The 27,602-nt window shown below is 41.3% G+C and overlaps 1 protein-coding gene across 3 annotated transcripts; it reads left to right on the forward strand.

Moving 5' to 3' along the window:
* On the forward strand, window positions 1-27,463 carry LOC110530811 (uncharacterized). 3 transcript variants are annotated; one of them, XM_090182885.1, is made up of 12 exons: window positions 1-451; window positions 3,474-3,611; window positions 3,987-4,124; window positions 5,541-5,678; window positions 7,889-8,026; window positions 8,371-8,451; window positions 8,698-9,339; window positions 14,527-14,751; window positions 15,230-15,272; window positions 21,873-21,918; window positions 23,306-23,525; window positions 23,629-27,463. In XM_090182885.1, exons 2-12 carry the CDS (start codon window positions 3,546-3,548, stop codon window positions 25,267-25,269), a joined length of 3,378 nt encoding a protein of 1,125 aa, XP_090039011.1. In that variant the 5' UTR covers window positions 1-451; window positions 3,474-3,545; the 3' UTR covers window positions 25,270-27,463. The 3 variants fall into 3 exon arrangements, 2 of the variants coding, with proteins under 2 accessions (XP_090039011.1, XP_036842461.2); XM_036986566.2 differs by lacking the exon at window positions 1-451 and adding an exon at window positions 544-1,147; XR_016482689.1 differs by lacking the exons at window positions 1-451; window positions 21,873-21,918 and adding an exon at window positions 544-1,147.
* The last annotated feature ends 139 nt before the right edge of the window (window positions 27,464-27,602 follow it).

The following is a 27,602-nucleotide window of genomic DNA, read 5'->3' on the forward strand; positions in this document are numbered from 1 at the left end:
GTTGGCCGATGTTCGAGAGCATCAAAACCGTGCTGTATCGGGTACATTTATGACGCGACTGACTGATCTACAAATAATATTGAGGAGTTTTTTTATGATGCAAGGTGTTTGGTAGATTAGTCAATCTCGCCTTTAAAGGGCGCTGCAATGTCGAACGCGCCCATTGTGTCCGGTAGGGACGTTTACACATGGGGTGTATTCATTACGTCTTGCAACGGAAACGAACGAACGAAACGGGGCGGGACCTGTCTGTATTTGTCCAATAGACACTCTTGTTTTCTTTGCAAAACGTTTTCCGTTTGGAGTAAATGCTAAGGCACTGCAAACTCAGTGTTAGAGGCGTCACTACAGACCCTGGTTCGATTCCAGGCTGTATCACAACCGGCCGTGAATGGGAGCCCCATAGGGCGGCGCACAATTGGCCTAGCGTCGTCCGGGTTAGGCCGTCATTGTAAGTAAGAATTTGTTCTTAACTGACTTGCCTAGTTCAAAATAATACAATTTTAAACGTCAGAAATAGCGTGTGTACGTCCCAATGACCCCATATAGCAATGAACGAAGTAACACAGCGGATATCCTGCGCGCACAGTTCCGTCTCTGAGTATACCAAACGGATGTTTGCGTTCAGATATTTATATCCCTTATAATATCGTTGTGTTGTATCTGTGCAGACCTATGCTGAAACATTATTAATGTGACAGGCCTCACGTCTACAGAGTGAGACTACCCGAAAGGTCGGCTCGTTAACGTTAGTTTACCAAAGAGAGTCGACTAAAACTGACTTGATAGCACGGTGATAATGGTGGGTTGGTGTGCTGTACCGGGTTGTAACACACAGGAAGATGAAGATATTCTTTATCATTGCTTGCCGGCGAATGATGTGCAAAGATGCAGACGATGGTTAGCAGCCATACAAAAGGATGTAAATTTACCAATGGAAAGGCATAAATATTTCTTAGTGTGTGAACACCACTTCAGACCAGAGGAATATGAAAAGGATTTGATGGCAGAGACGATGGGCGCCAAACATAAGAAAAAGCTCAAATCCACCGCGATTCCCACCATATTTCCATGGAATGATTACATTTTGAAGAGAATTCAGCCACACAGAAAACATTTGAATGCGGCCGGAAGTGAAATGTTTCTGGTAGGTTTGCGAAATCCCCTGAGAAACCTTTCCACCAAAACGGGACGTTAGTGCTCCCATTACGGAAAATTCGGCTTGCTAAACATACAAGTTTTGTTTATTTTTTTCCCCCCAAAGACTCAATTTCCCAGTATTTTGGTCCAATGAAAATGTATCATCTGTGTCATAGTTTTCATAATCAAACATGCCAGCGCGGTTTATCAACTACAACGCTTGCAATGTAGTACTTGCAAATATACTAGTGCAGTGTTGTGATGCAGGTCTGATACATATGCTTAAACTTTTAGCATCATACAATTAGGAATTAGAACACCAGAATGGACAAACTACATTACATTGTCAAAAGTATGTGGACACCTGCTTGTTGAACATCTCATTCCAAAATCATGGTGCTTAATACAGAGTTGATTTTTTTTCCCGGTATAACAGCCTCCACTCTTCTGGGGAAGGTTTTCCACTAGATGTTGGAACATTGCTGCTATAACAGCCTCCACTCTTCTGGGGAAGGTTTTCCACTAGATGATGGAACATTGCTGCTATAACAGCCTCCACTCTTCTGGAGAAGGTTTTCCACTAGATGTTGGAACATTGCTGCTATAACAGCCTCCACTCTTCTAGGGAAGGTTTTCCACTAGATGCTGGAACATTGCAGCAGGGACTTGCTTCCATTCAGCCACAAGAGCATTAATGAGGTCGATCATTGATGTGGGGCGATTAGACCTGGGTCGCAGCCGGCGTTCCAATTCATCCCAAAGGTGTTCAATAGAGTTGAGGTCAGGGCTCTGTGAAGGCCAGTCAAGTTCTTCCACACCGATCTCGACAAACCATTTCTGTATGGACCTCCCTTCATGTTCTAGGGCATTGTCATGCTGAAACAGGAAAGGGCCTTTCCCAAACTGTTGCCACAAAGTTGGAAACACAGAATCGTCTATAATGTAATTGTATGCTGTAGCATTAAGATTTAGCCTGCCAGTTTCAATGGAATCATTGCACACATCTTTTCAAATTAATTGCCAAATGTGCCAACAATGCAGTCAATCCACAACTATACCAGAGAGGAAGTGGCTAAACGAGAGGTTTCACTCGCCTCAATCTGCCCAGAATGCATGTAAACCCAATGCCTATGGGCTTATTTTTGAACCTAAGCTTGTTGCTTTTGGGACAACAACTCCCATTGTTAGGGCGGAGACATGAGCATTTGGTCACCAACGTCATTTTTCAGTGGGGCAAAAAAGTATTTAGTCAGCCACCAATTGTGCAAGTTCTCCCACTTAAAAAGATGAGAGAGGCCTGTAATTTTCATCATAGGTACACTTAAACTATGACAGACAAAATGAGAAAAAAAAATCCAGAAAATCACATTGTAGGATTTTTTATGAATTTATTTGCAAATTATGGTGGAAAATAAGTATTTGGTCAATAACAAAAGTTTATCGCAATACTTTGTTATATACCCTTTGTTGGCAATGACAGAGGTCAAATGTTTTCTGTAAGTCTTCACAAGGTTTTCACACACTGTTGCTGGTATTTTGGCCCATTCCTCCAGGGCCTGGACATGTACTGGCTTAAGCAGGGGGACACGTCTGGCACTGCAGGATTTGAGTCCCTGGCGGCGTAGCGTGTTACTGATGGTAGGCTTTGTTACTTTGGTCCCAGCTCTCTGCAGGTCATTCACTAGGTCCCCCCGTGTGGTTCTGGGATTTTTGCTCACCGTTCTTGTGATCATTTTGACCACACGGGGTGAGATCTTGCGTGGAGTCCCAGATCGAGGGGGCTCCACGCAAACATCACTGCTCTAGGGGAGATCTGCATGGAGGAATGGGCCAAAATACCAGCAACAGTGTGTGAAAACCTTGTGAAGACTTACAGAAAACGTTTGACCTCTGTCATTGCCAACAAATGGTATATAAAAGTATTGAGAAACTTTTGTTATTGACCAAATACTTATTTTCCACCATAATTTGCAAATAAATTCATAAAAAATCCTACAATGTGATTTTCTGGATTTTTTTCTCATTTTGTCTGTCATAGTTGAAGTGTACCTATGATGAAAATTACAGGCCTCATCTTTTTAAGTGGGAGAACTTGCACAATTGGTGGCTGACTAAATACTTTTTTGCCCCACTGTAGCACGGCCTTGACTGCGTTCATTCCTATTAGACTGGTTTGGATTTCTCCCCAAAATGGCTTCTATTATCATACCATTCTGAAACTTTGAAGGTTTATGACACAGCCCCTCTAGTAATTTAATATACAATCTCTATGGGTTGCACACATGGAGAATGTTATGACATCTCTCCCTCCTTTTCTCTTGTCCCCATTGTAGAGTGCAGTTGGCAGACTTGGTGCCAAACCAAAATGTGAGCCTGGTACAACAACAACAGGAGCAGCATCCCAGATGTCAACATCGGTGGTCCAACAACCTGCTGTAGTTCCTGTTGCTTTTTCAACACAGACTGTGAAGGTCAGACAGCAACCTCTTGCTCGTATGCATTTGCAATACGTCCCCCAATAATATGCTTAAAATGAACAGTGTTGTTGCAGGTCTGATATCCTTAAAGCATGGCAGTGTAGCATATGGGGAACTGCGAAACTCACTCCTAATCCTGTAGTGTCACCCCTTGCTCCGTTGAAGAAGGCCTTTTTTGGTGGCGCATGGATTGTAACGCATCACAAAGGCGACCACGTGTTCGTGAGGAAGAGGTCCTGACTTCCCCCTGAATTAGGGGGAAGCGGTACTCACTAAGCAAGCAGCGTGGTATTTTTACAGTAGCATGCATGGAGAATGTCCGCTGTGTTATCACAACTCTCCCTCCTTTTTCTATTGTCCCCATTGTAGAGTGCAGTTGGCAGACTTGGTGCCAAACCAAAATGTGAGCCTGGTACAACAACAACAGGAGCAGCATCCCAGATGTCAACATCGGTGGTCCAACAACCTGCTGTAGTTCCTGTTGCTTTTTCAACACAGACTGTGAAGGTCAGACTGCAGATTCTTGTGTATATGCATTTGCAATGAATTGCCCAAAAATATGCATAGAATGCACAGTGAAAAACTGAAATAAGGGCAATAGGAAACATAAAAAATAATAACTCACAATCTACAGCAATCCTTTAAGTGGAGCACAATTTTTTTTTAAATACTTAGGATGTTTAATAAGTGACAACATACAGAACTTTATTCCATTACTCAACAATATGAAAGCAGATCTAATTAAATGTAATAATCTTACAGGTCAAATTCAACCTCTTCATAATGGCATGGCTGACAAAGGTTTAGTATTTATTTGAGATATTGCCAACTACCCCATCAAAGACATTCTTTAAAAAGTATACTTGGTCATATTTATATGGGCCAATCAAATGCATAGAATAAAACATTTTTTATAAATCTTCCTAAGTTTGAAGATGGGTTTAACCTTTCAGAATTGTATCAGCTCTCCACCCAGGGCTTTTACTTGCTGCATACAGTATAGTTAAATGCACTAACGTGGAACAATGGGTACATATTGAAGATGGGTTTAACCTCCCAGACTTGTATCAGTTCTCCACCCAGGGCTTTTACTTGCTGCATACAGTATAGTTAAATGCACTAACGTGGAACAATGGGTACATATTGAAGATGGGTTTAACCTCCCAGACTTGTATCAGCTCTCCACCCAGGGCTTTTACTTGCTGCATACAGTATAGTTAAATGCACTAACGTGGAACAATGGGTACATATTGAAGATGGGTTTAACCTCCCAGACTTGTATCAGTTCTCCACCCAGGGCTTTTACTTGCTGCATACAGTATAGTTAAATGCACTAACGTGGAACAATGGGTACATATTGAAGATGGGTTTAACCTCCCAGACTTGTATCAGCTCTCCACCCAGGGCTTTTACTTGCTGCATACAGTATAGTTAAATGCACTAACGTGGACCAATGGGTACATGTTGAACATGCTCATTCTCACCCCCAGAATCTTTTCACGTGTCTGTTTTCAAAGGATAAAGCTAAGAACATTAACAACTTCATAGTTAAGAAAACTATAACAATATGGAAGAAAATGAAACGTATTCTACATTAACCAATATCACTTCCTAAAAACGCAACCTTATGGAACAGTCCTTCGATAGCTTTTCCGATTTCAAAGATAAATTGGTCCACATAGAAAACTAAAGGCATAGAAAGCGGAAATGCCTTGGTAACAGGAAATACATTTATTTCCATGACAAAACTAATAAGTCATTTTGGACAGTAGATAGTTTAAACTTAAAAATTACATATTACAACATTTTGATTTGACATTTTTTGGACATCAGAGCAACCTTGAGGGAATCTTATTTGAGTCAGAAAATGATGAAAATGATGTACGACATCTCTCCCTCCTTTTTCTCTTGTCCCCATTGTAGAATGCAGTTGGCAGACTTGGTGCCAAACCAAAATGTGAGCCTGGTACAACAACAACAGGAGCAGCATCCCGGATGTCAACATCAGTGGTCCAACAACCTGCTGTAGTTCCTGTTGCTTTTTCAACACAGACTGTGAAGGTCAGACAGCAACCTAACCATTTAAAAGATTTGACTGAGTTACAGTTCATATACAGTGGGGCGAAAAAGTATTCAGTCAGCCACCAATTGTGCAAGTTCTCCCACTTAAAAATATGAGGCCTGTAATTTTCATCATAGGTACACTTCAACTATGACAGACAAAATGTAGGATTTTTAATGAATTTATTTGCAAATTATGGTGGAAAATAAGTATTTGGTCAATAACAAAAGTTAATCTCAATACTTTGTTATATACCCTTTGTTGGCAATGACAGAGGTCAAACGTTTTCTGTAAGTCTTCACAAGGTTTTCACACACTGTTGCTGGTATTTTGGCCCATTCCTCCATGCAGATCTCCTCTAGAGCAGTGATGTTTTGGGGCTGTTACTGGGCAACACAGACTTTCAACTCCCTCCAAAGATTTTCTATGGGGTTGAGATCTGGAGACTGGCTAGGCCACTCCATGACCTTGAAATGCTTCTTACGAAGCCACTCCTTCGTTGCCCGGGCAGTGTGTTTAGGATCATTGTCATGCTGAAAGACCCAGCCACGTTTCATCTTCAATGCCCTTCATTCATTCTTTCCTTTACACGGATCAGTCGTCCTTGTCCCAAAGCATGATGTTTCCACCCCCATGCTTCACAGTAGGTATGGTGTTCTTTGGATGCAACTCAGCATTCTTTGTCCTCCAAACACGACAAGTTGAGTTTTTACCAAAAAGTTATATTTTGTCATATGGTCAGATGAAACCATTCTCCCAATCTTCTTCTGGATCATCCAAATGCTCTCTAGCAAACTTCAGACGGGCCTGGACATGTACTGGCTTAAGCAGGGGGACACGTCTGGCACTGCAGGATTTGAGTCCCTGGCGGCGTAGTGTGTTACTGATGGTAGGCTTTGTTACTTTGGTCCCATCTCTCTGCAGGTCATTCACTAGGTCCCACCGTGTGGTTCTGGGATTTTTGCTCACCGTTCTTGTGATCATTTTGACCCCACGGGTGAGATCTTGCGTGGAGCCCCAGATCGAGGGAGATTATCAGTGGTCTTGTATGTCTTCCATTTCCTAATAATTGCTCCCACATTCGATTTCTTCAAACCAAGCTGCTTACCTATTGCAGATTCAGTCTTCCCAGCCTGGTGCAGGTCTACAATTTTGTTTCTGGTGTCCTTTGACAGCTCTTTGGTCTTGGCCATAGCAGAGTTTGGAGTGTGACTGTTTGAGGTTGTGGACAGGTGTCTTTTATACTGATAACAAGTTCAAACAGGTGCCATTAATACAGGTAACGAATGGAGGTCAGAGGAGCCTCTTAAAGAAGTTGTTACAGGTCTGTGAGAGCCAGAAATCTTGCTTGTTTGTAGGTGACCAAATACTTATTTTCCACCATAATTTGCAAATAAATTCATAAAAAATCCTACAATGTGATTTTCTGGATTTCTTTTCTCTCATTTTGTCTGTCATAGTTGAAGTGTACCTATGATGAAAATTACAGGCCTCTCTCGTCTTTTTAAGTGGGAGAACTTGCACAATTGGTGGCTCACTAAATACTTTTTTGCCCCACTGTATATGAACTGTAACTCAGTGAAATCTTTTAAATTGTTACATTTTGCGTTAATATTCTTGTTCATTGTACAATAAGAAGAATTTTAGATTTGTGTTTACAAAACGCAGTAAGATATTTATTATGTGCTTTTATTTAGTTTTTTTTCCTGCATGTGTACTAAGCCGGTAAAACCGTAAATCCCGGGATGAGAGAAAGACGGTTAGAGGATCTGTATACTGCCCAACCCTAATCAGCTTCCCCAATCTTAACCTTAACCATAATTGTGGAAAATGTATAACTTAGGAAATATCAGCTTCCAGGGACAACTTTAACCCTACACCCTCTTGCTCATATGCATTTGCCACCATTCCTCTAAAAATATGCTTAGAATACAGTGTTAAAAAAAGAAACAATTATTTAACCTTTATTTAACTAGGTAAGTCAGTTGAGAACAAATTCTTATTTACACTGACGGCCTACCCCGGCCAAACCCAGATGAACCAGGGCCAATTGTGCGCCGCCATATGGGACTCCTAATCACGGCCGGTTGTGATACACCCTGGAGTTGCAGTGTTGCAGGTGTGATCTGAGTAAACCATGGTAGCATGCATGGAGAATGTCCGCTGTGTTATCACAACTCTCCCTCCTTTTCTCTTGTCCCCATTGTAGAGTGCAGTTGGCAGACTTGGTGCCAAACCAAAATGTGAGCCTGGTACAACAACAACAGGAGCAGCATCCCAGATGTCAACATCGGTGGTCCAACAACCTGCTGTAGTTCCTGTTGCTTTTTCAACACAGACTGTGAAGGTCAGACAGCAACCTCTTGTGTAAATGCATTTGCAATGAGTCCCCAATAATATGCTAAGAATTATGGTAGAAAATTCCCAGGTTTTCCAGAAATCCCGGTATGAGGTTTCCAGGATTTTCTGCTTCTTCTCCCTCTTGATTCTGTAAATCTTCCACCTTCTGGAATTCTGATTTTCTGGAAACCCAGAGAATTGGGGAAAGTTCCCAGAAGTTTGCAACCCTTCTTAGAATATACAGTTGTTGTGTTGCAGGTCGAATATTCTTGACACATGGTAGCATGCATGGAAAATGACAGCTTGTGTTGTTGTGAAAATTCCCCCCTCCCTTTGTTCCTCTCATTTTAGAGTGCAGTTGGCAGACTTGCTAGTTGGCAGACAACAACATCATCAGGATCCCGACGGTATCAAACTTATAAAGAAGCAAAAGTAAGTAACAGTAACACTGTAACAGTATAACTTTAGACCGTCCCCTCGCCCATACCCGGGCGCGAACCAGGGACCCTCTGCACACATCAACAACAGTCACCCACGAAGCATCGTTACCCATCGCTCCACAAAAAATCTATTAAATGACAAATTCCAGCCACAATCCTTTTTACCTTTTGTCTGTTCTGTGTGGATGGAAAATACGCAACTACACATTTTCTTATGGCTCTTTTTATTCTAATGTAGGTCAGTCTTCGTGTCGGCCTATCGCTACGAACAAGAGTACTTACCGGACCTTGGGAGACAGTTGCAGATAATTTAGCGCGAGGTCGTTTCAAAGCTATCCCTAAAAACCTAATGGCAATCCCTGGCCTGGGCCACGCCATGTTGGAGGAAGTGCTGAAGCTGGTAACTAAAGAATGCGTCACTTTAGTTTCTATGCGTTTCAACTCAGTATTACGTCAGACTAGTCCCCTTTCAATTAAAACCTTCAACTGGACCACTGTGACCGATGAGTGGAGGAACTCGGCTCCGACCTTCTTCCGGTTTCTATCCACTAGTTCAGCTACAGCGGGCTTGAATCCAAACTCAACCAAATCAGCAAAAAGTTCTATGGTGGCCATGGCTGGTGCCTTATTACTCAGGGCTCGTTCAAAGAATATGTGTGCAGCCGTGTACAGGACCTCAATGTTGCTACGGCAACGACGAACCAGGACGAGATGCCAAAACAAGCTTGCAAAAATGGGAGTTTGCGTTTCAAGTCACAGTAGCTTAACGAAGAGGAGAGACATTACACTGTCTTATGATAAAGACTTAGCTGCCTGCCATACCCGAACCGCAGTTGAAGACCAACCAATAAGCCTACTGACCAGCCCAGCCCATTCAATGGTGAGTAGAGATTACCATTCGGTATGTTTTCCTAAATGTGACTACATACAGTGTCTGAAGAAAGTATTCACACCCCTTGAATTTTTTTTGGTCTCTACATTTTGTAGTGTTACAGCCTGAATTTAAAATGGATTCAATTAAGATTGTGTGTCACTAGCCTACACACGATACCTCATTATGTCAAGGTGGAATTATGTTTTTGAGTATTCAAACCCTTTTGTTATGGAAAGCCTAAATAAGTTCAAGAGTAAAAATGTGCTTTTAACAAGTCACATAATAAGTTGCATGGACTCACCCTGTGTCCAATAATAGTGTTTAACATGATTTTTGAATGACTACCTCATCTCTGTACCCCACACATACAATTATCTGTAAGGTCCCTCATCTCTGGACCCCACACATACTGTAAGGTCCCTCATCTCTGGACCCCACACATACTGTAAGGTCCCTCATCTCTGTACCCCACACATACTGTAAGGTCCCTCATCTCTGTACCCCACACATACTGTAAGGTCCCTCATCTCTGTACCCCACACATACAATTATCTGTAAGGTCCCTCATCTCTGTACCCCACACATACAATTATCTGTAAGGTCCCTCATCTCTGTACCCCACACATACTGTAAGGTCCCTCATCTCTGGACCCCACACATACTGTAAGGTCCCTCATCTCTGAACCCCACACATACAATTATCTGTAAGGTCCCTCATCTCTGTACCCCACACATACAATTATCTGTAAGGTCCCTCATCTCTGTACCCCACACATACTGTAAGGTCCCTCATCTCTGTACCCCACACATACTGTAAGGTCCCTCATCTCTGAACCCCACACATACAATTATCTGTAAGGTCCCTCATCTCTGTACCCCACACATACAATTATCTGTAAGGTCCCTCATCTCTGTACCCCACACATACAATTATCTGTAAGGTCCCTCATCTCTGTACCCCAAAACATACAATTATCTGTAAGGTCCCTCATCTCTGTATCCCACACATACAATTATCTGTAAGGTCCCTCATCTCTGTACCCCACACATACTGTAAGGTCCCTCATCTCTGTACCCCACACATACAATTATCTGTAAGGTTCATCAGTCGAGAAGTGAATTTCAAGCACAGATTCAACCACAAAGACCAGGGAGGTTTTCCAATGCCTCGCGAAGAAGGGCACCTGTTGGTAGATGGGTAAAAAAATAAAAATAAATTGACATTGAATATCCCTTTGAGCATGGTGAAGTTATTAATTACACTTTGGATGGTGGGATTTCACCATGAGGCCAATGGTGACTTTAAAACAGTTAGAGTTTAATGGCTGTGATCGGAGAAACCTGAGGATGGATCAACAACATTGTAGTTACTCCACAATACGAACCTAATTGACAGAGTGAAAAAAGGAAGCCTGTACAGAATAAAACATTCTAAAACATGCATCCTATTTGCAATAAGGCACTAAAGTAAAACTGCCAAAAATATTGCAATTAAATTAACTTTATGTCCTGAATACAAATGTTATGTTTGGGGCAAATCCAATACAACACATTACTGAGTACCACTTCACATTTTCAAGCATAGTGGTGGCTGCATCATGTTATGGGAATGCTTGTCATCGTCAAGGACAAGGGAGTTTTTTTTAGGATAAAAGGGAAACGGAATGGAGCTAAGCACAGGCAAAATCCTAGAGGAAACATGGTTAAGTCTGCTTTCCAACAGACACTGGGAGATGAATTCACCTTTCAGCAGGACAATAACGTAAAACACAAGGCCAGTTGGTTACCAAGACAACATTTGAATGTTCCCGAGTGGCCTAGTTACAGTTTTTACTTAAATCGTCTTGAAAATCTATGGCAAGACTTGAAAATGGCTTTCTAGCAAATATCAACAACCAATTTGAAAGAGTTTGAAGAATTAAAAATAACATAATGTACAAATATTGTACAATCCAGGTGTCCAAAGCTCTTAGAGCCCGGTGTCCAACTCAATCCACAGAGGGCTGAGTGTCTGGGTTTTCACTCCTCCCTTGTACTTAATTTATTAATTATGGTCACCGATTAGATAGGAACTATATAGGTCTTAATTGGACACATTAAAAGAAGAAACCAAAAACCAGCAGACACTCAGCCTTCCATGGAAGGAGTTTGACATCCCTGTCTTAGAGACTTACCCAGAAAGACTCACAGCTGTAATTGTTGCCAAAGGTGATTCTAACATGTATTGACTCAGAGGTGTGTACAAGTGTAAATTAGATTTCTTCATCTTATTTTCACTAAATTTGCAAACATTTCTAAAAACGTGTTTTCAATTAGTCTTTGAGGGATTGTGTGTAGATGGGTGAGAGAAAATCAATGTAATCCATTTTGAAATCAGGCTGTAACACAACAAAATGTAGAATAAATCAATGTAATCCATTTTGAAATCAGGCTGTAACACAACAAAATGTAGAATAAATCAATGTAATCCATTTTGAAATCAGGCTGTAACACAACAAAATGTAGAATAAATCAATGTAATCCATTTTGAAATCAGGCTGTAACACAACAAAATGTAGAATAAATCAATGTAATCCATTTTGAAATCAGGCTGTAACACAACAAAATGTAGAATAAATCAATGTAATCCATTTTGAAATCAGGCTGTAACACAACAAAATGTAGAATAAATCAATGTAATCCATTTTGAAATCAGGCTGTAACACAACAAAATGTAGAATAAATCAATGTAATCCATTTTGAAATCAGGCTGTAACACAACAAAATGTAGAATAAATCAATGTAATCCATTTTGAAATCAGGCTGTAACACAACAAAATGTAGAATAAATCAATGTAATCCATTTTGAAATCAGGCTGTAACACAACAAAATGTAGAATAAATCAATGTAATCCATTTTGAAATCAGGCTGTAACACAACAAAATGTAGAATAAATCAATGTAATCCATTTTGAAATCAGGCTGTAACACAACAAAATGTAGAATAAATCAATGTAATCCATTTTGAAATCAGGCTGTAACACAACAAAATGTAGAATAAATCAATGTAATCCATTTTGAAATCAGGCTGTAACACAACAAAATGTAGAATAAATCAATGTAATCCATTTTGAAATCAGGCTGTAACACAACAAAATGTAGAATAAATCAATGTAATCCATTTTGAAATCAGGCTGTAACACAACAAAATGTAGAATAAATCAATGTAATCCATTTTGAAATCAGGCTGTAACACAACAAAATGTAGAATAAATCAATGTAATCCATTTTGAAATCAGGCTGTAACACAACAAAATGTAGAATAAATCAATGTAATCCATTTTGAAATCAGGCTGTAACACAACAAAATGTAGAATAAATCAATGTAATCCATTTTGAAATCAGGCTGTAACACAACAAAATGTAGAATAAATCAATGTAATCCATTTTGAAATCAGGCTGTAACACAACAAAATGTAGAATAAATCAATGTAATCCATTTTGAAATCAGGCTGTAACACAACAAAATGTAGAATAAATCAATGTAATCCATTTTGAAATCAGGCTGTAACACAACAAAATGTAGAATAAATCAATGTAATCCATTTTGAAATCAGGCTGTAACACAACAAAATGTAGAATAAATCAATGTAATCCATTTTGAAATCAGGCTGTAACACAACAAAATGTAGAATAAATCAATGTAATCCATTTTGAAATCAGGCTGTAACACAACAAAATGTAGAATAAATCAATGTAATCCATTTTGAAATCAGGCTGTAACACAACAAAATGTAGAATAAATCAATGTAATCCATTTTGAAATCAGGCTGTAACACAACAAAATGTAGAATAAATCAATGTAATCCATTTTGAAATCAGGCTGTAACACAACAAAATGTAGAATAAATCAATGTAATCCATTTTGAAATCAGGCTGTAACACAACAAAATGTAGAATAAATCAATGTAATCCATTTTGAAATCAGGCTGTAACACAACAAAATGTAGAATAAATCAATGTAATCCATTTTGAAATCAGGCTGTAACACAACAAAATGTAGAATAAATCAATGTAATCCATTTTGAAATCAGGCTGTAACACAACAAAATGTAGAATAAATCAATGTAATCCATTTTGAAATCAGGCTGTAACACAACAAAATGTAGAATAAATCAATGTAATCCATTTTGAAATCAGGCTGTAACACAACAAAATGTAGAATAAATCAATGTAATCCATTTTGAAATCAGGCTGTAACACAACAAAATGTAGAATAAATCAATGTAATCCATTTTGAAATCAGGCTGTAACACAACAAAATGTAGAATAAATCAATGTAATCCATTTTGAAATCAGGCTGTAACACAACAAAATGTAGAATAAATCAATGTAATCCATTTTGAAATCAGGCTGTAACACAACAAAATGTAGAATAAATCAATGTAATCCATTTTGAAATCAGGCTGTAACACAACAAAATGTAGAATAAATCAATGTAATCCATTTTGAAATCAGGCTGTAACACAACAAAATGTAGAATAAATCAATGTAATCCATTTTGAAATCAGGCTGTAACACAACAAAATGTAGAATAAATCAATGTAATCCATTTTGAAATCAGGCTGTAACACAACAAAATGTAGAATAAGTCATCGGGTATGAATGCTTTCTGAAGGCCCTGTATATAGTTGTAGCATTAATCCACAGTGTATTCTTCCCCAGTCGTTTCAGCAGACAGACCCTTCCATCATGACTATACTTTATGTATACTATACTTTACTAGAATGGTGGTTTTAGGGTTGTGGCGATATCGAGATATATGATTATTTATTTATTTTCCCCGAAAGAAAACACGAAGCATGCCAAACTCTTTGGTCCTTTTAAAACCTGCTTTATATCAAAATGTGTGCTATAGCTTGGAAAATAAACATCTGACTCTTAGTGACAACATAATAATATTTCCAACATTAGGACTGATTTCCTCAGGAAAATTAAAACCGCTTCAATCTTTTGTTTCCTTGCCACGATACCTCGGAGTATCGCGATACTGGTATCGTCACAACCCAAGTAGCTATTTTTAGACCCGTTGACAGTGACTGAGAAGTGCTCCATTTTTAGTTTGCACTTTTCAGTTTGCACTTTTGGGACTATTCCATTGGTTCTTTCCATTGCACTGGTTAATAACTGCACGTATGTTCTACATGTATACAGGTGCCACCTTTGCCACTGGAGGATGGCGATACCGGTTGGTCTGGAGAGAGTGTAGCAGAGACTACTGTTGTGTTGCCGGGCAGTGACGATGAAGATGCCGCTGCGCTGACGGATGAGGAGTTCTGGCAGTTCTCCAGGGAGCAGGATGAAGATGAGGATGATGAGGATGAAAAGGAGAACAAGACTGCGTACAGGAAGTCAGTCCAGCAGAAACAGGGAAAACGGGTGAGATTTTTTGATGGAATGAATATCTGGAATGCAACCAAATCAGTAGACAGTTGTAACTGGTCATTACTATACAGAGGGAGGGAGGGTGTATCAGGGAGGGAGGGTGTATCAGGGAGGGAGGGTGTATCAGGGAGGGAAGGAGGGAGGGTGTATCAGGGAGGGAAGGAGGGAGGGTGTATCAGGGAGGGAGGGAGGGAGGGAGAGGGTATCAGGGAGGGAGGGAGGGAGAGGGTATCAGGGAGGGAAGGAAGGGGGGGTATCAAGGAAGGAAGGAAGGAGGGAAGGGGTATCAAGTAGGGAGGGAGGGAAGGAAGGTGGGAGAGGCTATCAGGGAGGGAGGGAGGGAGAGGCTATCAGGGAGGGAGGGAGGGAGAGGCTATCAGGGAAGGAGGGTATATCAAGGGGGTTTGGTTGAGGACTAACTATTTTATGATGTTCAGAATGATTGAAATTGACTCCAGATCTGTCCACACAGCTCTCTGCGAAGAAGTTCTTCAAAGCGCAAAGGAAAAATAAAGGTTTGTGAAACAATTTAACTAATGATATTCGTTAGTAGTGTTGTCACGATAGCAACATTCTACTAATGATACGATAACAGGCCAAGTATCACAGGGGAGAAATTCAGTGGCAAAGACTCCTGTTCGCCCTGTCCCTCGGACGCTTGTTCCCGTTTCCTAAACGTTACGCGAACGTGCTAAATGAAAAACCTGGCACTGATATTCACACTTCTATTGAATACAACACGTTTTAAATGTAACTTCACACTGTATACTGAATACTGCATGGAAGGGCTAATTTGTTCATATTTGCAAAGGCCTACCTGTGATTTAGCTGGAGGAATGGGAGGAAGGAATATACACTGCATAATGATCTGTATGTCATTGTGTCAGTCAGGAGACAACACTACATAATGATCTGTATGTCATTGTGTCAGTCAGGGGACAACACTACATAATGATCTGTATGTCAGTCAGGAGACAACACTACATAATGATCTGTATGTCATTGTGTCAGTCAGGAGACAACACTACATAATGATCTGTATGTCATTGTGTCAGCTAGGGGACAACACTACATAATGATCTGTATGTCATTGTGTCAGCTAGGGGACAACACTACATAATGATCTGTATGTCATTGTGTCAGCTAGGGGACAACACTACATAATGATCTGTATGTCATTGTGTCAGCTAGGAGACAACACTACATAATGATCTGTATGTCATTGTGTCAGCTAGGAGACAACACTACATAATGATCTGTATGTCATTGTGTCAGTCAGGAGACAACACTACATAATGATCTGTATGTCATTGTGTCAGTCAGGGGACAACACTACATAATGATCTGTATGTCATTGTGTCAGTCAGGAGACAACACTACATAATGATCTGTATGTCATTGTGTCAGCTAGGAGACAACACTACATAATGATCTGTATGTCATTGTGTCAGCTAGGAGACAACACTACATAATGATCTGTATGTCATTGTGTCAGTCAGGAGACAACACTACACAATGATCGGTATGTCATTGTGTCAGTCAGGAGACAACACTACATAATGATCTGTATGTCAGTCAGGAGACAACACTACATAATGATCTGTATGTCAGTCAGGAGACAACACTACATAATGATCTGTATGTCAGTCAGGAGACAACACTACATAATGATCTGTATGTCATTGTGTCAGTCAGGAGACAACACTACATAATGATCTGTATGTCAGTCAGGGGACAACACTACATAATGATCTGTATGTCATTGTGTCAGTCAGGAGACAACACTACATAATATCTGTATGTCATTGTATCAGTCAGGAGACAATACTACATAATGATCTGTATGTCATTGTGTCAGTCAGGGGACAACACTACATAATGATCTGTATGTCATTGTGTCAGTCAGGGGACAACACTACATAATGATCTGTATGTCATTGTGTCAGTCAGGAGACAACACTACACAATGATCTGTATGTCATTGTGTCAGTCAGGGGACAACACTACATAATGATCTGTATGTCATTGTGTCAGTCAGGGGATAACACTACATAATGATATGTATGTCAGTCGGGACAACACTACATAATGATCTGTATGTCATTGTGTCAGTCAGGAGACAACACTACACAATGATCTGTATGTCATTGTGTCAGTCAGGAGACAACACTACACAATGATCTGTATGTCATTGTGTCAGTCAGGGGACAACACTACATAATGATCTGTATGTCATTGTGTCAGTCAGGAGACAACACTACATAATGATCTGTATGTCATTGTGTCAGCTAGGGGACAACACTACATAATGATCTGTATGTCATTGTGTCAGTCAGGAGACAACACTACACAATGATCTGTATGTCATTGTGTCAGTCAGGAGACAACACTACACAATGATCTGTATGTCATTGTGTCAGTCGGGACAACACTACATAATGATCTGTATGTCATTGTGTTAGTCAGGGGACAACACTACATAATGATCTGTATGTCATTGTGTCAGTCAGGAGACAACACTGCATGAAACCTACTCTTCAGTTGGTCAACTAAATTGACGTGAGGACAATATTAACATTACATGTAAGTCAGTTTTTACTAGAGGTCGACCGATTAATCGGAATGGCCGATTTCAAGTTTTAATAACAATTGGAAATCGGTATTTTTGGGCGCCGATTTAAAAAAAAAATATATATTTATTTATTTATTTATACCTTTATTTAACTAGGCAAGTCAGTTAAGAACACATTCTTATTTTCAATGACGGCCTAGGAACGGTGGGTTAACTGCCTCGTTCAGGGGCAGAACGACAGATTTTCACCTTGTCAGCTCGGGGGATCCAATCTTGCAACCTTACAGTTAACTAGTCCAACGCAATAACGACCTGCCTCTCTCTCGTTGCACTCCACAAGGAGACTGCCTGTTACGCGAATGCAGTAAGCCAAAGTAAGTTGCTAGCTAGCATTAAACTTATCTTATAAAAAACAATCAATCATAATCACTAGTTAACTACACATGGTTGATGATATTACTAGATATTATCTAGCGTGTCCTGCGTTGCATATAATCTGACAGCATACAAGCATACAAGTATCTGACTGAGCGGTGGTTGGCAGAAGCAGGGGTGTAAACATTCATTCAAACAGCCCTTTTGTGCGTTTTGCCAGCAGCTCTTCGTTGTGTGTCAAGCATTGAGCTTTTTATGATTTCAAGCCTATCAACTCCCGAGATGAGGCTGGTGTGACCGAAGTGAAATGGCTAGCTAGTTAGCGCTCGCTAATAGCGTTTCAAACGTCACTCGCTCTGAGCCTTCTAGTAGTTGTTCCCCTTGCTATGCATGGGTAACGCTGCTTCGATGGTGGCTGTTGTCATTGTGTTGCTGGTTCGAGCTCAGGGAGGAGTGAGTTACACTGGCAGCTATGCTGTTACACTGGCAATACTAAAGTGCCTATAAGAAAGTCAAAGGTTAATGAAATACAAATGGTATAGAGGGAAATAGTCCTATAATTCCTATAAATAGTTATAGTCCTATAATTCCTATAATAACTACAACCTAAAACTTCTTCCCTGGGAATATTGAAGACTCGTGTTAAAAGGAACCACCACAGCACTTTTACTTTCTTCTCCAACACTTTGTTTTTGCATTATTTAAACCAAATTGAACATGTTTCATTATTTACTTGAGGCTAAATTGATTTTATTGATGTATTATATTAAGTTAAAATAAGTGTTCATTCAGTACTGTTGTAATTGTCATTATTACAAATACATTATTATTATTATTTTTTTTAAATCTGCCAATTAATCGGTATCGGCTTTTTTGGTCCTCCATTCGGTATCGGTATCTGCGTTGAAAAATCATAAATCGGGCGACCTCTAGTTTTTACCATGTCCTCTTTGGTCTCTATGAGAGTTCCACATGTTGTATCTGAAAGTGGTGACATGCCTAATGGTGCTAACCAGAGAAATGTCATTGCTATTCCGACTTTGTGTTATTTTCCTAATTGGTATAATTCAATCTTTGAGTCTCCTGTTGTTCTGAAATCTCAAAGTAATCTGACTTGTATTGAAACTCTGTATGATTTTAAATGCAGAAAAGGTTTGACATTTTTACATTTTAATATTCGTAGTTTATTACCTACAATGGATCATGTCAAGATCTGGGCCTCTCAGGCAGACCCTGATATTTTTTAATAGTATCTGAGACCTGGTTAACTGATAAAACCCTGCACTCTGAGGTTTCTATGGATGGTTACAATGTGTTTAGGGCTGGTAGGAAAGGTAACGGTGGTGGTGTTTCTATGGATGGTTACAATGTGTTTAGGGCTGGTAGGAAAGGCAACGGTGGTGGTGTTTCTATGGATGGTTACAATGTGTTTAGGGCTGGTAGGAAAGGCAACGGTGGTGGTGTTTCTATGGATGGTTGCAATGTGTTTAGGGCTGGTAGGAAAGGCAAAGAGGTGGTTGTGTTGATATTTACACAAGGAATCTTCTTTCTGTGTCTCTGTTAAAGGCTACCAACAGTCCTAAACTATATTAATTGTTGGCTTTAAGTCTTCAGTTGGGTTTAAACTAAAAAATAACAGTTATAGGAATCTTATCGTCCACCATCTGTACTAAACTAACTCACTGATTTAATTGCCATTTTTACTACCCCAGAGGTGTTGATCGCCAGAGATTTTAATCTTGCATGGGGAATGCAGGATGCTGTTTAAATGATATTTGTACTAATCTAAATTTGACCCAGCTGATTACAAAGCCCACGAGTCCAAACATAAAGGCCCCTACAAAATTGACTTCGATTGACTTCATATTTACAAATACTCCAGAGAAATATGCTGGGAGTGGGGTATTTGCTTTGGATATTAGTGACCGCTGTCCCATTGTATGTGTCAGGTATATACGGATGCCTCGATCCAAACCTCGTTTTATCAAAAAGGAATTTTTAAGATTTCAATTGATAGGCCCTTTTTTTTTTTTTAAGACCTTTTATTTTGGTGACTTTGATTGCATTACACCTATACCTGACCCAGAGTTGGCTCTGAACCACTTCTCAAAGGTTTTCAACTGTGTTGTAGATTAACGTGCTCCCTTTAAAAAAAACAGAGAATTAAAAATCAGTCTTGCCCTTGGTTCAGTCCAGAGCTATCTGAAGTCATACACAACAGAGATGCTGCCTGGGCCAAAGCTAGATTCACTGACTCGTGGCCCAGACTGGCAGTCTTTTAGGCAATTGAGAAATCTGTGCGTCAAAGTGGTTAAATAAATCAGATTATCATGTTGATTATCACTATCTGAATGTACAGGGAACTCGGCTACATTTTGGCTGTTAAAATCACTGAAGGGTTGTGTCTCCTCTTCACTCCCCCCAATAAATTGATTTAGATTCTGGCCCTATTACTGACCAAATTGATATCATTAATGCATTTAATCACCATTTGATCTCTGCAGGCTTTATATTTGAATGTATTTCAAAGCCAGCTTTTGAAAAGAGTAGTTCGGATAATAGACGGTGAAAATCTATTGAATGATACTGAAAATGCCCGTCAGGAGTTTTCTTTTCGGGAAATGCACTGATAAAGAAGTCCTGGAGGCTTTGTTAACATTGTTAACAGGAAGTATTCCAAAATAAAATCCACACATGTGCTGACACTCCATGAGGGTAGGAAAAAAAAATGATCGTGACAACTATCAAAACACACACCTCCCTCTCTCCCCCTGTCAGGAGCACCAGAAAGAGATTGTTTTATATAGTTAGCCCAATATGAATCCTACCTTTTTGAAGTTACCGGTATACCATGCAACACACACGTCTTTACAATACAGTGCATTCGTTAAGTATTCAGACCCATTGACTTTTTCCACATTTTGTTACATTACAGCCTTATTCTAAAATGTGTTTTAAAATGTTTTTTTCCCCCTCGTCAATAACTATATTCATAATGGAAAAACACGTTTTTAGATTACAAAATGTCACATTTACACAAGTATTCAGACCCTTTACTCAGTACTTTGAGGAAGCACCTTTGGCAGCAATTACAGCAGAACGACAGATTTTTACCTTGTCAGCTCAGGGATTCGATCCAGCAACCTTTCGGTTACTGACCCAACGCTCTAACCACTTGGTTATCTGCCGCCCCTATGACGCTACAAGCTTTGCACCCCTGTATTTGAGGAGCTTCTCCCATTCTTCTCTGCACATCTTCTCAAGCTCTGTCAGGTTGGATGGGGAGTGTCGCTGCACAGCTATTTTTAGGTCTCTCCAGAGATCGGGTTCAAGTTAGGGCTCTGGCTGGGCCACTCAAGGACATTCAGAGACTTGTCCGAAAGCCACTCCTGCGTTGTCTTGTCCATGTGATTAGGGTCATTGTCCTGTTAGAAGATTGAACCTTTGCCCCAGTCTGAGGTCCTGAGTTCTCTGGAGCAGGTTTTCATCAAGGATTTCTCTGTATTTTCCTCCGTTCATCTTTGCCTCAATGCTGACTAGTCTACCAGTCCCTGCCGCTGAAAAACATCACCACAGCATGATGCTGCCACCTATGCTTCACCATAGGGATGGTGCCACGTTTCCTCCAGACATTCAGGCCAAAGAGTTCAATCTTGTTTTGATCAGACCAGAGAATCTTGTTTCTCATGGTCTGAGAGTCTATAGGTACCTTTTGGTAAACTCCAAGCGGGCTGTCATGTGCATTTTACTGAGGAGTGGCTTCCGTCTGGGCACTCTACCATAAAGGCCTGATTGGTGGAGTGGTGCAGAGATGGTTGTCCTTCTGGAAGGTACTCCCATCTCCACAGAGGAACTCTAGAGCTCTGTCAGAGTGACCATCAGGTTCTTGGTCATCTCCCTGACTGAGGCCATTCTCCCCCGATTGCTCTGTTTGGCCGGGCGGCCAGCTCTCTTGCTTTGTCATTATGGGGTATAGTGTGTAGATTGCTGAAAAAAAGTAGATATAGAATAAGTAATGTAACAAAATGTGGAAAAAGTCAAGGGGTCTGAATACTTTCCGAAGGCATTGTACCTTACACCTTTTAAATAATATAATTGTTTATTAATGTGTTCACAGTGAACCCTGGGCAAAATATCAGCGTGAAACAATGTATCTCATTTTCCACAGCTGTGCAAACACGTCCTCATGGAACCCGCGTCGATGTTTCTCCTGAGTAAGTCCACATTCACTTTCACTGATGATTCCACATACAGGAAATACATCAACATGTCTAAAGGGGATCGTAACATAACCGGGAACTCACTACCTTTTGAGACAACCATCTTTTCTTAAAACTACACTGAACAAAAATATAAAACATGTAAAATGTCCCGTGTTTCATGTGCTGAAATAAAAGATCCCAGAAATGTTCCATACGCACAAAAAAACATATTTCTCTCTAATTTTGTGCCCAAATTTGTTTACCTCCCTGTTAGTGAGCATTTCTCCTTTTGCCAAGATAATCCATCCACCTGACAGGTGTGGCATATGAAGAAGCTGATTAAACAGCATGATCATTACACAGGTGTACCTTGTGCTGGGGACAATAAAAGGCCACGTTAAAGTGTGCAGTTTTGTCACACAACACAATACCACAGATGTCTCAAGTTGAGGTAGCGTTGCAATAGGCATGCTGACTGCAGGAATGTCCACCAGCGCTGTTGCCAGAGAATGTAATGTTAATTTCTCTACCATAAGCCGCCTCCGTCGTTTTAGAGAATTTGGCAGGACGTCCAACAAGTGCATAAATGAAAGATCCAGGACGTCCAACAAGTGCATAAATGAAAAGGTGAAAACAAAACACAAATATTTCGGCCTCAGGCCATCATCAGTGTAAATCGTTGGAACACACACCTGGCTTTTACTTCAATGATAATTGCATATGTCACATGATCAACATCTTTATTTTGCATTCAAGCGTCAGTTTTGGATTTATTCCTTTTTTTCGACAGTGTGCGGGTCTCCATCTCTTCCAACCATACTCACCAGCAGTCACCCATTGAGCATGTTTGGGATGCTCTGGATCGATGTGTATGACGGCATGTTCCAGTTACCGCTAAGATAATAATGCACGGCCCCATGTCGCTATGATCTGTACACAATTCCTGGAAGCTGAAAATGTCCCAGTTATTCCATGGCCCTGCATACTCACCAGACATGTCACCCATTGAGCATGTTTGGAATGCTCTGGATCTACGTGTTCAACAGCGTGCTCCCGTTCTCACTAATATTCAGCAACTTCGCACAGCCATTGAAGAGGAGTGGGACAACATTCCACAGGCCAAAATCAACAGCCTGATCAACTCTGCCCCTACTTTTTTTGTTTTTATAGCTGTCTGTGACCAACAGATGCATATCTGTATTCCCAGTCATGTAAAATCCATAGATTAGGACCTCATTTATTTATTTAAAATTGACTGATTTCCTTATATGAACTTCAACTCTGTAAAATCTTTGAAATTGTTGCGTTTTGTTTTTATTTAGTCTTAAGTGGCTTTTACATTAACAGCACTTTGTGATGAGCACCATTTTGTTAATTGTCACTTCACCTCCATCCACAGGAGTGGTGACCTGTGTGTGAACAGAGACTGTCTCCTGCAGCTCTTCCGGTTGTGTAGGAGGTGTGGATTTGAGTGCAAGGTCAGCTTGCAGGGTCAACAGAGGAGCTTCTCTGTCATTCAGATGTGCCCAATATGCAGTCACACCAGGAAGTGGATGAGCCAGCCTTTTGTTGCTGAGGAAACCTCTGGTGAAAGAGAGACAGAGCTACTGGATGGAGAGGTGGGTATTTAGTTATTTACCTCAGTGACATCATCACAGAACCTTTTTAGAGAATGATGCAGACATGCTGATAGTAAAATGTGTTTTTGTTTGTTTTCGTGAGGAACCATGTAAGGACAGAGACCAGGATGACAGTTGTTCGTTGACGATGGAAATCACTGAGGAGATGTGTGACTATGATGAAGAAGTCTGTCCTCGGAGGAAAAGGGGAAAGCAGAGATCAGATGAGAGATCAGATGAGAGATCAGATGAGACCGAGTGGGAGCCGTCTGACGAGGAAGACATTGTAATGGACTCTGATTCTTCTGAGGATTTGGAAACGGCAGGTTCCTCTGGTCTAACAGAAAAGGCCAACGTTGATAATTGTCAGAGCGGAATAGAGAAAGAAGAGAGATTTGTGGAGTGGTGCACTGACTGTGTAGCCGAGCCTGTACTCGCCTGCACCACACAGCGCCATAAGAAGCTGTACGCCTGTGGTGTGTGTGTGAGTGAGGTCCAACAAGCTGTTGGATTTGACCGATTCTACATGCAGTTCGAGGACCTGGCCAGCTTCAAGGAACATGTACGACGTGAACACAACACACAACCTCATAGGTTTCTCTGTACAGACTGCGCCAAGCGTCACATCAAGAAGGATAATTTGTGTGTGTACAAGATTAAGAAGCTCCGCTGTCGAGATTGTGGTAAACACGGTCTGAGTGAGCAGGGTCTGTGGAGTCACAGACGTCTCCATCAGAAAGGCTGCGTTTACCCATGTAAGTTCTGTCTCAAGCCATTCAGGACCAAACAGGACAAGTTTACCCACGAGGAGAACCATCGGCATCCTTATCATTGCTCAGAATGCTCAGAAAGATTCAAGAACATTAGACTACGGAACAGACACCTTCAGAGCCACAGAGGTCCAACGACAGCCGTCCACAGTGGCCAGAAGCCCCACAAGTGCCAGCTGTGCCGACGCTCGTATGCCCAGCCGAGCCACCTCAAGTCCCACATGCGCCTCCACACAGGGGAGAGGCCTTTCAAGTGCCATCAGTGTGAGAAGTTTTTCAATTACAGCGTCAGTCTGAAGAACCACATCCAACTCTATCATGGCCCCGGCTCTCAGGAGCAGGAGAGCCGGGAGACAAACTGTGGGGCGGCGCAGGAGAAAGAGGAGGAGAGAGAGCACAAGCGTCACTTTAAGGAGGATAATTTGTGTGCGTACAAGATCAAGAAGCTCTGCTGTCTAGACTGTGGTAAACGCTGTCTGAGTGAACAGGGTCTGAAGTGTCACAGACATCTCCACCAGAAAGGCTGCGTTTACCCATGTAAGTTCTGCCTCGTGCCATTCAGGACCAAAGAGGACAAGCTTATCCACGAGGAGAACCATCGGCATCCTTATCAGTGCTCAGAATGCTCAGAAAGATTCAAGAACATTAATCTACGGGACAGACACCTTCAGAGCCACAGAGGTCCAAAGAGATATATTTGTGACATCTGCGACAAACGTTTCTTCCAGTTTAAACACCTACAGAAACATACATTCGTCCACAGTAGGCAGAGACCCCACACGTGCCAGCTGTGCCAACGCTCGTTCACTGAAAAGAAACACCTCAGGGCCCACATGCGCTCCAAATGCCAGCAGTGTGAGAAGTGTTTCAATCGCATAGTCCATCTGAAGATCCACATCCAACGGCATCATGGCACCGGCTCTCAGAAGCAGGGAGAGAGAGTAGGAGGGGGAGAGTCAGGAACCAAACTCTAGTACTGAGCAGGAGAGAGAGAGTAGGAGGGGGAGAGTCAAGAACCAAACTCTAGTACTGAGCAGGAGAGAGAGAGTAGGAGGGGGAGAGTCAGGAACCAAACTCTAGTACTGAGCAGGAGAGAGAGTAGGAGGGGGAGAGTCAGGAGAGATTGGAACTCTATAGCATCATTATAATGATGTAAAAAGTCTGTCGTTCTGGCCCTGAACAAGGCAGTTAACCCACTGTTCCAAGGCCGCCATTGAAAATAAGAATTTGTTCTTAACTGACTTGCCTAGTTAAATAAAGGTGAAATAAAAAAATATATAATGGGAAAATAAACGATGATGATCAACTCAAAGTTTGCTGGAGTTTGTTAAACACTGCTCCAAAAAAAATAAAGGGAACACTAAAATAACACATCCTAGATCTGAATGAATGAAATATTCTTATTAAATACTTTTTTCTTTACATAGTTGAATGTACTGACAACAAAATCACACAAAAATGATCAATGGAAATCAAATTTATCAACCCATGGAGGTCTGGATTTGGAGTCACACTCAAAATTAAAGTGGAAAACCACACTACAGGCTGATCCAACTTTAATGTAATGTCCTTAAAACAAGTCAAAATGAGGCTCAGTAGTGTGTGTGGCCTCCACGTGCCTGTATGACCTCCCTACAACGTCTGGGCATGCTCCTGATGAGGTGGTGGATGGTCTCCTGAGGGATCTCCTCCCAGACCTGGACTAAAGCATCCGCCAACTCCTGGACAGTCTGTGGTGCAACGTGGAGTTGGTGGATGGAGCGGGACATGATGTCCCAGATGTGCTCAATTGGATTCAGGTCTGGGGAACGGGCGGGCCAGTCCATAGCATCATTGCCTTCCTCTTGCAGGAACTGCTGATACACTCCAGCCACATGAGGTGGACATTGTCTTGCATGACATTGTCTTGCATTAGGAGGAACCCAGGGCCAACCGCACCAGCATGTGGTCTCACAAGGGGTCTGAGGATCTCATCTCGGTACCTAATGGCAGTCAGGCTACCTCTGGCGAGCAGAAATGCCACCCCACACCATGACTGACCCACCGCCAAATCGGTCATGCTGGAGGATGTTGCAGGCAGCAGAACGTTCTCCACGGCGTCTCCAGACTCTGTCACGTCTGTCACATGTGCTCAGTGTGAACCTGCTTTCATCTGTGAAGAGCACAGGGCGCCAGTGGCCAATTTGCCAATCTTGGTGTTCTCTGGCAAATGCCAAACGTCCTGCACGGTGTTGGGCTGTAAGCACAACCCCCACCTGTGGACATCGTGCCCTCATACCACCCTCATGGAGACTGTTTCTGACCGTTTGAGCAGACACATGCACATTTGTGGCCTGCTGGAGGTCATTTTGCAGGGCTCTGGCAGTGCTCCTCCTTGCACAAAGGTGGAGGTAGCGGTCCTGCTGCTGGGTTGTTCCTCCACGTCTCCTGATGTACTGGCCTGTCTCCTGGTAGCGCCTCCATGCTCTGGACACTACGCTGACAGACACAGCAAACCTTCTTGCCACAGCTCGCATTGATGTGCCATCCTGGATGAGCTGCACTACCTGAGCCACTTGTGTGGGTTGTAGACTCCGTCTCATGCTACCACTAGAGTGAAAGCACCGCCAGCATTCAAAAGTGACCAAAACATCAGCCAGGAAGCATAGGAACTGAGAAGTGATCTGTGGTCACCACCTGCAGAACCACTCCTTTATTGGGGGTGTCTTGCTAATTGCCTATAATTTCCACCTGTTGTCTATTCCATTTGCACAACAGCATGTGAAATGTATTGTCAGTGTTGCTTCCTAAGTGGACAGTTTGATTTCACAGAAGTGTGGTTGACTTGGAGTTACAATGTGTTGTTTAAGTGTTCCCTTTATTTTTTTGAGCAGTGTATATTCCATCTTCTCTGCTACAGTGCTGTGAAATCAGCGAGATTTACCGGGGATCCAAATCTCACAAAAAAAAAAAAAAAAAAACGAAAAAATAAAAAGACCTCCATTTATTGGACCCAATAATCCCAAATCGTAGTTTATTATTTCAAGATGTGTTCTGTTTCTCCGACCCTCCCCATTTCATGCTATTTTAGGAGGTATTGAGGCTTATTGTTGAGTAGTGGTTATTTGTAAGTAGGTACTCTGTCAAGGTGTGTAAATGAAATAAATATGCAATCCATTTTAAAACAAATCGTTATGAACATTGTGTTACTAAGGGGACATCGAAACAACAACGCTAACGATTAATGAGTTGAAAATGTATATTTGAAAGTTCAATATTATACATAAAATAATATCTGCAATACTGGTTTAATTCCCATTCCACTATA

Source organism: Oncorhynchus mykiss, chromosome 8 (genome assembly GCF_057628025.1).
Source record: "Oncorhynchus mykiss isolate SJ-2025 chromosome 8, ASM5762802v1, whole genome shotgun sequence".
Taxonomy (NCBI): domain Eukaryota; kingdom Metazoa; phylum Chordata; class Actinopteri; order Salmoniformes; family Salmonidae; genus Oncorhynchus; species Oncorhynchus mykiss.

Excerpts from the sequence above, each read along its gene's own strand:
- LOC110530811 (XM_036986566.2), top strand. The coding sequence starts at position 800 with ATGGTGGGTTGGTGTGCTGTACCGGGTTGTAACACACAGGAAGATGAA. Across the intron at positions 8,452-8,697 it reads AAACTTATAAAGAAGCAAAA|GTCAGTCTTCGTGTCGGCCT; the intron begins GTAAGTAACAGT and ends ATTCTAATGTAG. Across the intron at positions 21,919-23,305 it reads CGCGTCGATGTTTCTCCTGA|GAGTGGTGACCTGTGTGTGA; the intron begins GTAAGTCCACAT and ends CTCCATCCACAG.